Source organism: Pholis gunnellus, assembly GCF_910591455.1.
Source record: "Pholis gunnellus genome assembly, chromosome: 6".
In the NCBI taxonomy this organism is placed as follows: Eukaryota; Metazoa; Chordata; class Actinopteri; order Perciformes; family Pholidae; genus Pholis; species Pholis gunnellus.
In genome coordinates, this window is record NC_136532.1 from 8413697 (window position 1) to 8426058 (window position 12362).

Sequence of the window (12362 nt, forward strand, 5' to 3'; positions counted from 1 at the left end):
CACACACACACACACATACAAAACACACCGACTTCCAGGTGTGATCACTCAGCTTCATGGCCCCAGCAGAATAAATATAATGTGGCTGAGCTGATGTGCGGCCATCAATTTGAAATGCTGCTGGAGCATTTTCAACTATTAACAGAGTAACAGAGTGGCAATCAAGCTTACATCAGCCTCCCAATTAATTTATGGAAATAACATTGTGCCTCAGAGACGGGTCATATTTAAACAGTTCAAACCTGAGCTCAGTTTCTATTAACAGCCTCTCAAGTAGCTGCGAGTCATCAGCGAAATTCTCAATTAAAGTCCCCCATACTACAGCCTCACCTGAGACAAAATCAGCTGCCCGTGGTATTTATTCACAAATACTCGGAAGAAGTCGATGAATTGTTTCTCTCCCACTTGACTGGCCAAGAACCTGAGCAGGAAGTAACCCTGGACAAAGAACAAGACAAATAAAGGCAACAAAACATGATCCATCAAGGACAAAACAGAGAAGCATTGCAGCAACATCTATAGTCATTACAAGGGCTTTTCCAAGCACATCCAACAAGGACACAGGATTTTGTTTATATTTTTTTCTATAACTCTTTGTTTCCTTCTTTCACTTCCTTTCTTTTCTACTCCGTCTAACCCCCCCCCCCCCCCCCCCACCTTCCCCACATGTATCCCACCTTGAGGTAGTGGACTTGCATGAAGGTTTTGTCAGGGTTGAGGGCATGTTTAACCGTGGAGGAGCCAGACTCACTGACCTGACCGGTGTTCTCCATGTTAGGTCTGCAGGAGGACAAACGGAGCAGATGAACAAAAATACACAGAAAGATAAGACAGGTTATAGGAAGTGGGCACAGACGGAAAAAGACATCCAACACCCACAATATAAACAGGAAGGTGCACAGAAAACGACACAAGCAGAAACGCAAGAACGGAGCGGGATGGAGTTCAGAGAGCCAACGCATTTTCAGTTGCAGGTAAACCACAATTCCTCCAGAGCACCGTCAGCAACACTAAATCCAGCCACTCAGCCGGCCCTCTCTATAGCGAACACATTGCCAAGTTGCCATACTTTGCCCGAGGCGGGCTGCAGATTTATAATAGCGTGCTATACTGTTTATATGACCTCACAGTGCTGCGCTCTGGCTTTACTGCCCATGACTCACTGAGCGAACATATAACACTTCCACAAAAAAAAGCACCCCTGTCCACAGGCACAAAAGAGGCATGCTCTAGGTTACGCTTTCCCTGTCACACAGATACAAATCATCCCTTCAACCTGCATAAACACACATAAAACCAATAAAAGCCAAACAAACACAGCGCTGACGTGGGATGCTGTGCAATGATAGTTTCAGTTAGGTGGTATTGATCAGGCTGAGCAGATTAACTCAGTGTGCCAATAGGAAGGCCTTGAAGGATCACCCCCCCTGCCAAGTCGATACGCCAGGCGCCTGGCCCACAAATCAATACACCCTTCATCACTGGCTAGCACTTTTCCACAGGGCCGCTCCATGACAGGGCCAGACACACACACACACACACACACACAGGTGTGGGAGAAAACGAGGACAGCAGAAAGACGGGAATGTTTGGTTCGCACTGTGGACTGAGAGAGGACACCATCAACTTCCTTGTGTGAGAAAAAAATCCCAACACCTATGAATTTGATTTGGGAAAATCCATTTGGGAAGCATCTTTGTAATGATGCTCAGTGTCATTAAAAGCTGCCTGTCAATATTATGAGCCAGACAGAGAACATATTAACAGTCAAATATGTTTGTAAAACAGAGGCACAACCTGTATTGTAAAATAATCTGTTTTAGTTGTTGTAAAAAGGCTCTTTTACTTATTCTTTGTGTATCATGGCTACAATATCTCCCCCCTTTTTTTTTATATCATGGAGGTTTTCTTTAAACTTGCTCCCTGTCCAGTCTCCTGCCCGTAGTGTCCATGTCTGTCTGTTGCTGCTGATAAGATGAAATTACTTCTTTTTCTTTTTTTTTTTTTAGAAAGCAGGACATGCTGTATCCCTGGGAAATTGTGTGAGTGTGTTTAAATGTGTGTCAGACAGAGAAGTACAGAGAGAAAGAGGGACTGGGGCAAGAGACGAAAAACAATGACAGAACATGTATTTCCAGAAGAGAAAACGTGTCGGTTTCCTGGGTCAGAGACACAGCCGGCACAGCGCTGAGAGGAAAAATGTTGATCCATCACTGCCGTGTTAGACAAAGGAACTCCACCCTTCCCGCTGTCCAGACCAGGGATGTATGGATGTGTAAATCACTGTCTTTTGCCATCTCTCTTTGTCAGAGATGATTTACTACAGCTTTAAGAGGAATCACTGCTCGCTGCCTTGGAGAATCACACAATAGCTCAATGTATTGCAGAATAAACGGCGCTCTTATCTGACTCGTAGGCCATGTGTGTGAGAGGGAGGGTGTTTGTCTGTGTGTGTGTGGGGGGGGTAGTGACATGCATACACCTAGGTGTGTCAGAGATTGAAAGAAAGAGAGAGAGAGAGAGAGAGAGAGAGAGAGAGAGAGAGGAAATCAGGAGCTATTACTGACAGAACTTAATGTAAAACGTACACGCACGCGCGCGCACACACACACACACGGGTTTATGGCTCTGTGAGCCATATCCTGACAAATTACACTGGGTTGACTGTGGAAACCGGATAAGGTAGAGCAGTGCTCCCAGCAGCCCAGTGAATCAGCAGGGAGAATGGCGTCTGGCCCAGGCTGCCCTAAATAGAACTCATCTGAAATGGACAGATAAACACTGGCCACTGGGGCCCCTGCTGGATCAGGGGGTGTCCATTGTGACCCACTGAACTTGGAAAAGCACAATCTGCCATTCAGCCTTCATGTGTGTGTGTGTGCTATTGTGTGTGCGTATACCGGTGATGTTGAGCGTATCTCTCTGTACATCCCTTTGCGTTCCCTTTCCCTTCACCGGTACCTCTCTGGCATTTCTCTCTCTGTGCATTGAGTCCTGGAAAGAGCATTTTTTGAAGGAGCGGCTCCGTTTGAATCCAAGTAAATATTCAGTCATTATTTATTCATTATTGGCAACTCTATACTTCATATTTGTTGAATTGTATGCTTGCCTGTAGGCACATTTCACATTTTCAGCTGACGGGATGTGCACCGAAAGGGTTACACAGCAATTAATTGGATATAATTGAACACTGACTCTATTTTCTATATAATTAGGAGCAAATTACATAGTTATTTCCATGAAACTTTTGGGAAATTATTCAGAAATTGCAAACCCATGAGATAAAGATCATTGCATTTGCAGAGTGAAAGCTGCACTCGACTCACACACTGTATGCAGTCATTAAGATAATGTGTGAGCAGGGTTCCTTTATGCCTCAACATGCTTTACCATTGCTTTAAGAGATGTGGGGATTGACAAATGGCTTTTACGTGGGTGGCTTCAGCGATTACATGCTGTTTTCAAGTAACCTAATCAGTAGAAATGTACGCATTCATGCGTATGAGCATGTGTGTATGTGCGTGTATGTGAATGCATCTTTTGTTTGAATTTTTCAGATGTTACTTTTGTGTAGTTGACTCAACCCCGTCAGGTGCAGAGAAACCTAAACCTGATCCTCCTAATCACCCCTGTGTGTCTGCCTCATAGGGGAACACCCTCATAGACTGTCTGCGAGACAGACACAGATCTCAAGTGCATGTTTAACCCTTTCACTCACACACTGCTTCTTATTTCAAGATTTACTCCGTGTCACAATACCTCATTCTACCATGCATGCCACAAATGGGAAACTTCATACACATACACTGGAGGTTATCAGCGTACGAGTATGAAAAGAGTGACATGTTTCCAAAAAACACTTAAATCCTTGAACCGCACGAGGACAACGCTTTAAAGTAAAATCTCTATGATGAATACTGACGCTTTTCACAGCCTGATTGATTTGAACTCTAAACACTATTAACGCACAAGCGTTTCCATTGTGTGAAGTCAACACATTATTAGTGAAGTGACATAGTTAGAAGTTAGCGCCAAGCAGAAGTGCCACGAAATCAATAACACATTGATTTGCTGCCACGCTTTGCACGGTCTCTTACGTGTGTGAATCTCCAGTTCAAGGGAAGAGCTACAAAATGAAAGGCACGATGCTAACAAGTGCATTTCCAACCTTAAACAGTTAACTCCCAGTTGGGGTTTACACCTATAATCCCCTGATGACACTGTGCTTCCACCCTGGATAAAACAAACAGGGTGTGGGCCCCACATTGTCAGGGTCAGATGAGGACTTTGTGCGTTTGTGTGTACTTGCCATCCTTGTGTGCAAAGCTTTTCCAAGACATGACAGTACACCTGGATATACTTGCCACACCTGCCACACCTGTACCTCTGGAATGCATATACCTCACGCTCACGTATGCGTCTGCACGTGCAGACACTAACAAAACATCTCCTAGTGTGTGAAAAGGAGAATCTCAAGCACTGGTACCAGAGTAACATAATGAAGTAGTTGCACTGACTGCTGTGGGAAGCTGTTGCCTCCTCTGCACGTGTTGAACCTAAGGCGGTTTGCTAAACCTCTCCTGAAATTTAGAAATAAAACTAACCGTGGGGAAGACGATCAGCAGTCAGGGTTGATTCCTTGTCAGTGTATAGTACTGTGCTCTGCTTTAAGCATACTTATTGAAGGTGCCGTTTCTCTTTTCTCAAGGAGCTATTTCCTCTACAGCGGCAACAACAGTATGACAATTAAAACAGAGGTACCAAAACACACACACACACACACACTCACCTGAGGATTTGAAGAGCCTCCTCTGAGTTCTGCAACTCATCAGAGAGTCGTCTCCACCTCAGCAGTGCCTTCAGGTCAGACTGTTCTGCTGTCTCTTGTAAGGAGAGCTGAAGGGAGACACATGGAGAGTTATAACGACGTGAGGGAAAGGGTTAAAGGTGGGGCAAAGAATTCAGAGGAGCAAAAAAAATAAAATATGGTGAATTTCATCAGCAAAAACAGGAGTCTGATCAAATCAAGAGTCAAATGCACACTGACATCGAGATACAAGCAGTCCTGCTGCTACCTCTGACACTGTGTCTTATTGAGTTTGGCAGCAATAACAGGTCTACTTTAATCTATGCCTTCAGAGCCAAGCACACATCAAAAAGGTGACATGGTTAAACAGCGCAGACACAAGAAAAACATTTGTGCAACTCTAGACAGTGTGGGAAAGCAAGTAGAAGGATTAGATCTGTCTTAGCTCATCAGCTCTGCAACTAAGCAAATGATTCATACCAATGCTTCACCCTCATCCTTTGTCCTGTTTCCCTCCTTTTTCTGCAGAATCATTATTAAAAGAAAATCAACTTCTTTGAAATGTCCCACTTTTGTAAGGAGTGGGTGACAGTAGTACTTTTTCACACCCCTGGTGTGGTTCAGCTCCTCTTGGGTTTTTGTAGGTCAGGGGATTTGGGTTTGACGGTATTTTTTATGGTTGGCACAGGAAAATTCTTTACTCTTTCGGTTTTTGACATTTACGTTTCTTGTTTGTGCTATTTTTGCATTGGGGATTGGCATTGGATTGGTGTTTTTATGAATTGTCTCCTTGTGTTCTTGATGTGTGGTTTTGCGACAGTAATGCATTGGCAACTCTACCTGACCAACCACAACGGTAACATTTGAGAATCCTGGCACACGAGTTGTGGAAATGGATGGTTGGAATGTCAACCTGTGTCCCCTGAGTTGTTACATTTTACCAGTGGTATGAAGGTGCTGGATCATACAGTATAGAGGAACTTTTAGAAAATGACCAGAAAAAAAAAAAGAACTACATAAACATCACAAATATTGGTGTTTTTTCAGGCCTGAAGTTAATTTCCTTTGTTCCAATTCAGGGACTTATTTGATCAAATTTGCTCCTCGGTTTGTTTCTGTTAACACTGCAACATCCAAGAGCAGTCCAAAAGTTGTAAATAACTGCCATGCGCGAACAAACTGTTCTACTCATTTTGTTTTTTTGTCTTCTTCATTATGGAGCACCAGCATTGCTAATTGTTTTCATTGTGTTTATGTGGTTAAGTGGTTTCAACACAACTGGTCCAAACAGGCTTCGTGTGAATACACCCTTAATGATCCCTAAGGTTGTTTTTCATTGACTGATTATCAATTTATAATGAGAGGAAGTTGCTTACTTAGTGGAAACTTCCTCAAGATGGCCACGGCAAAATGGACTTCACAAGTTGGCTTAACTGGTGTATCTGAAAGCTCTCACCTGGGGTGACAGGCTTAAAAAAGGCCACCATTAAGATAAAAATAGCTGCAGTAAACTGCAATCTTCAGGCATTGATTTTACTGTACTTGTTGTGCTTGGGCCCAGATAATGTCCTCCAGGTAGGTGGCAAAGCCCTCGCTGATCCATTCTTCAGTCCAGTCTCTGGCTCCGATAACCAGGCCGAACCAGGAGTGGGCGATCTCATGGCAGATCCTGGACCCGCACAGAGACAGGCCATTCTCTCCAGAACCAAGACTCCCAGCACACAGCACACTCTGGGACAGGAAAACGATATGGGGGCTGGGGAAGACAAATGACAGAATGAACGAGGGAGATAAAGCCAGAAATAAATTATAAATGGAAGGAAAAGAGTGAGAAATGAGTGAGGGATAAAGGGGAACAAGGTTTAGAAGATGGCAGAATAAAAAAGGTTTTAGAATCAAGGAGGTTCAGGAAGTGAGAGAAAAATTAGAAAATACAGAGGGGACAAGAAGAAAAAAAAAAAAAACTGGACCACCCTCCAAAAAAAGAGTTACTGAAGCAATGTTCCACACCTATGATTACAGAAAATGTGGCCTCAACACGCCATGTACAGTAAAACGAATCAACATGTGTGCGTACTAATGAGTGTGGGAGTCACTCACTGCCAATCCCTTTTACCATCTTCTACACTATTATTATTATTAGCAAAGGGCAACTTACTCATCATCAAATGTTTTTGCCAAATCTAACTGCCCTGTACAAACTTCAAGCAAGAACATCATGTTCCCTTGACTGAAATTGTGAACCAACAATGGGTGAAAGTAAGTAAAGAAAACTAGCAATTCTGGGAGGATTTAGCCAAATGTTACAGATTAATCAAGACAGGGTCCTTTTATAGTTACCACACCTCCTCTTTCACTTTGTTTCTAATCATGACTTCAAGGCAGTACTACATTTTAGGTTTGAAGAGGATTTACAAGTTGTTATCATTTTTTTTTATATTAAAAGAAAATTATAAACCAAAGCCATCCACTTTTAAGATATTCATGGAGATGAAAATGAAAGGATTAAGAACAAATTGGCATATATATATATATATTTTCAAAAGGATAAACCTCTGTAATTATTGACTTTAATAACTGACAGGTTTATTTAGAAATTAAGTTAATTTAGATTCACCTACTCAGGCGGAAATTAAACATATGGTTATGATATATTTTAAGATTGTGTAAAATGTTCTTAAAATATAATAATGAAGTGCATGTAAATATAGCAACTGGTGTTTGCCTCTGTGCACAACAGATCTGCAATATTCACATACTAAAATACACCAAATTAATAACATTAACCTAGCAAATAACAGCAGTTTATTGAAGCTCTGATCCAACAAAAATTGAAGAGGAAATAACAAGCAGCTAAATTCCAATGTAATGGTTGCTGATGTGAGATGGTAAATTCAATTCCATATAGAAAATGGTTTCCCTTAATGTCCATTTTAGAGTTAAGTTTAGAATTTGGTTTTACCTTCAACTTTTCACCTCAATCAGAGAATTAACTTTTAGGTACGACTGGGGTTTGGAAAGTTTCTTTCACTGCACACGACGGTTGCCAGCAGAGAACACCGAGCTGCTGAAATAGAATTGGCACCGGCACACGCCACATTCAGACGAGTATCCAGGGTACAGTTTGCTGGTAAAATTATAGTGTAGTAAAAAGCTTTGAAGAAAGTCTGCAACATGTCGGATGTTTTTCTTCAAATGGACCGTTCTAAAACTTCAAAGAGTTAAATATTTGGGATTCTATCAGCTTTTGTTCACAAGAACTATATCCACAAAAATGCACTGAATAGACTAAGAAGTCTGCAGCCATGCTAGCGACTCTGTGAGGCACGTTGCTGCTCTAAATGCTAACATCATCATGCTAACATGCTCACAATGACAATGCTAACACGTGCAATGTTTACCATGTAAACCATCTTACTTCTGCATGCTAGCATGCGCTAATTAGCACTAAACTAACTAAGAATGCAGCTGGTGGGGCTGATGGGAATGTCATTAGTTTAGCAAGTATTAGTCATAAACCAGAGTACATGATGAATTAAAATTTTGACTTGATGATAAGACTAGGTGAAAAGCTAAGGGAAATTATTTCCATAGTTGTTGAGATATTCCATTAAAAAAACAAATTAAATGTCACCTATTGGTAACGCTACAATAACATTCAAAGGTTACGATAGTGTAACCCTGGTTGTGTAAGCACAGGCGGAGCCCTGTACTGGACTCTATGGGTAATACTCTCCTCCAACTACCAGCACACATTACCCACTGAAACTTTGTACAAGCGTAGCCAACCCATCATGACATGCCTACCCGAATTGGTGAGGACACCACAGTATGTAAGGCAGCACACACAGCCGTCTGCTATCCTACACCCGCTTCAGCAAGAGGCGTAGGAGCGACAGGGCGCCATTGTTAGAGGGCTGCACCTGTTAAACTATAACCCTATATTAAACGAGGGTTACAATAATGTCACCTTCATCATAACTCACAAAGGCCCCGCCCTCTACTGGACTCTATGGGTACAGTGGATGGAGTGGTGCTGCGTCATGACAAAAACCCAACCAGACTGATCCTGACCAGCTAAGCGGCCACCTACTTCTTTCTAACCTTGGCCGCCACAGCAGAGAATGTAGGGGTCCAAACCCACCTAGTACACAACTGAACTGGGTAGAACCATGGCCTAACCTTGAATGGGTCAAAAAGATAAGCAGCAAACACCCTGCACACCCAATTACCCTGGTCATCAAGGAGCATGGGAAGATGTCGGTGTATCAAGCCCAGAGGGAAAAGGGGGTGGACCTCAACGGCGCTGATCTGGAGCTCCGGTTCGTTGTCATCGCAGCAAAGCGTCGCAGGCAAAGCGTCGCAGGCAAAGCCTTGGAGGCAAAGCGTCACCGCGAACGGTTGAAAGCGATCTTCCTGCGGTTGGTGTTGAATCTTAGGCGCACTCAGCAGGCCGGGCAGGCTGGGCAGGCTGGTGGTCTGCGCTAAGGCACTCGAAGCAGGTGCATGAAGATCTGTCCCATCAATGAGGGCAGGACATGACGTGCACTTACGAGGTTCTTCAAGCTGGGACTCACCAACATCGCCACGTGCACTGCGTGACTCCAAGGATACCAAAAAGTTACATTTGCCATTTTAAATGGTCTTGTAGTTTGAACCACATCCATTTTATTTGTGATGTTATACAAAATCTGTATAAAACCCTCATAATGTAAACTCTCAGCTTCACAAAGACACAGGAATACAGGATATGTGATTTTAACAGGACCAATAGGAGTACTCTGTCAAAGTCAAGGTCATAGCTGAAGATTGTTCTGGAGCTTTCTTTACTTCTGTCTTATGTAACAGGCTCGGTGCGCTCTGAGGGGCTTAGAGCCGAGTGTGCGTGAGAGGCAGGCCATTCTTCAAAAGAAGAATGGGTGAGGGGGTCACAGAGGTGCTAATGAATGGTCTCTCTCTCTCCTGGCCCATAAAACAACACCGGATTGTCTAGAGCTCCCCTCACACCGTCTCGATCTTAAGTGTCCCAGCCACTATTGACCTGACAATGGGAAGAGAATTTATGGCAAACTGCACGTATTTTTCAAAGGGTCATACCACCCTACTACGGTGTCAAATATGTTAAAGATGCCTCTAGATTACAGAAGAAAGGTCTCCTCTCTGTTTCACTTCATTCTAGTCCGCTTTCTTAAGCATCGTCAATATACGTTAACTACATGTGAACATCATGTAGTAATAAAACCACACAATGCAGTGTTTTCATCTAAAAAGCCACAAAGAGTGGTTGTATTTCTGCAGAGACACAGTTGCGACAATCCCGTCACCTGTTGGATTGACAGTCTACTAAAATGAGCTGCTCTCATTAAGGAAAGATTAGCATCTTAAAACAGCAGTTGACAGAGAAGTTATTTTCCTTTCTTGCCATAACCTAATTATGGCGACAAGTCAATTATAAATGAAAACATGGAGTTAAGACATAGGTTAGTCCGGGTCTGCCAGACAGTCTATTTTGGAGGAAAACAAAATTGGATATCTGAGCAACACAAATGCTCTGTATTTCCCCTGAGGATTGATTTATCAGATAGAAGGCCGGCTATTGGCTTTTGTTACTTAGGAACATGTCGACATCATACAAAAGGGTCTTCGGGGCATCATTTCCGAGACAGCATCTCAAACCTAATCCTGTGTTTTTTCCTGATTACACAAACAAAAGCTCTCACTGGAGCAGAGGATGCTAACATTAGCCTTATGAGATTCTTTGTAGCCTAATCTTATTCTCCCACAATTGGATAAGCACGCCTTTGTTGTCAGTTCCAGCAGTGCGTTATATGCGTGCGTCTGTGTGTGTGAGTGAGTGTGAAACACAAAGACAGCCTTTCAGAGACGGCGCTTGCACATGCTCCTGTGAGGGATGCGGAATCCATCACTACAGTGATAAACAGTGTCATCCCACCATGGTGGGGGTGAATAAACAACAGCATCTTTCACGTTCACTGATACACTGAATGACATTAGTTGACATCAGGGACCTGTCAGGGACACATGCATGAAAAAAAACGTCTCCCACACACACACACACATAGATGCATGTGTGGCACCTGCACATATGGATACACCTTTCATCTCCTCTGTAGGTCTGAATCTGCTGAAGGCATGAAAGTTCATCCCTGATTAACATTCAACAGTTTCCGTGCTTTATTTAAAATAAGGTATTAGGCATTCATTTGTAAGCAAATTCTGTCTTCATTACAATGTGCTTCCAAATTCTCTGTTTTGCAAATGCAAATGTGACTCACAAAACTAATGATTTACTAAAGCTGCGAACCGAACCAACAATTACAATCAATCAAGCTTTAAGTGACAGTAACTCCCAGAAACTGTGTAGTTACATTATAGTCATACAACTTCCACCTCTCTACGTCTTTGCATCACACACACTTGTTGACAAAACACTTACAAATGGGAACATTTTCAGATTTCTTTTTTAGCTGTTGGTGTTGATATTCATTTTAGTCAATATTGATTGCCTAAGGACAATTCCTGATTGTGGAGCAGGATTAGGATATCGGGTTTATTTACTTTGTCGAAATGAAATTAAAAGATTTTGCCATAACTGCAATGTAAGTCCAGGGTTGCCTTCACTTTCAATATTCCCCCTTTTACTTGTGTTACTGACTTTTTACAGACGGGGAATCTGATGAAGAGAATCCACATAAAGTCTATTCAAAGATATGTTGCATTTTATACAAATGGAGGATCCAAAACACTCAAGAGGTGATTAAAATAAAAAGACATTTGGTTTGGACTCCAATCAATGCTACTAACAATTTCCCAATGATTGCACATTACTTGGTGTTTAATGATGGGATGTGTGATTGAAATCTGCCCACTGACCCCTTTAGAGCCTGTAAATTAACTCCTATTAGTTGGTCCAGTCAGTTTTTGATGTTTGTAATCTCAGTTTGCCACCGTAGGGTGTAATAAAGATTTATGCTCTACTCCCCCTTACTTTGTCATATTCTTATAAACAATGCATTAATGAGATGGAAATACAATCTCTGAATCTCTGCTGTCAATTATATTTCTTCTTCTCGAGGTTTGTCATGCATGAGAACACTCTACATGTTTATATGTAAAGGCTTATAAACAGTGCTATGAATTCATATCCAGAGGGCGATAAACAAAAGTGATCACGATGAGAGGCTGTCTGCATTTAGTATGACAGACATGGACCTTAGGTGACCTTTCTGATGGTGGCACATCATCGGGTCTTTAACGCACAAAGTTAAATACTTATTAGAGCCCTCCTGTGCTTTCTCACACGACAACCTCACGACTCCGAGTCACCCAGGGTGACTTGGCCTTGAATTTCAGAGGTGTGAGTCAGGGCAAGTCTTCAATTTGGTGCGACACAGATTGCAATAGTGTCTCGCTCCTCCATCTCTCCATCCATTATTCATCCCTCCATCCATCGTTCCTGGCTGTAGGCCATTTTTTCCCCAGCGGGACACTTCCATGCATAATGCAGCAGAGGCCCTATCATAGTCCTATAATT

The 12362-nt window shown here is 42.5% G+C and overlaps 1 protein-coding gene across 3 annotated transcripts in view; it reads right to left on the minus strand.

The window, feature by feature from the left end:
- aopep (aminopeptidase O (putative)) overlaps nt 1-12362 on the minus strand; it is a 67219-nt gene that overhangs the window by 38717 nt on the left and 16140 nt on the right. For all 3 annotated transcript variants that reach the window (XM_079161443.1, XM_079161442.1, XM_079161444.1), the window contains exons 7-10: nt 6350-6563; nt 4790-4896; nt 678-780; nt 331-438 (exon numbers count right to left, since the gene is read on the minus strand). In XM_079161443.1, the coding sequence (XP_079017569.1) occupies nt 331-438; nt 678-780; nt 4790-4896; nt 6350-6563 (532 nt within the window). The remainder of the gene's footprint in view (nt 1-330; nt 439-677; nt 781-4789; nt 4897-6349; nt 6564-12362) is intronic.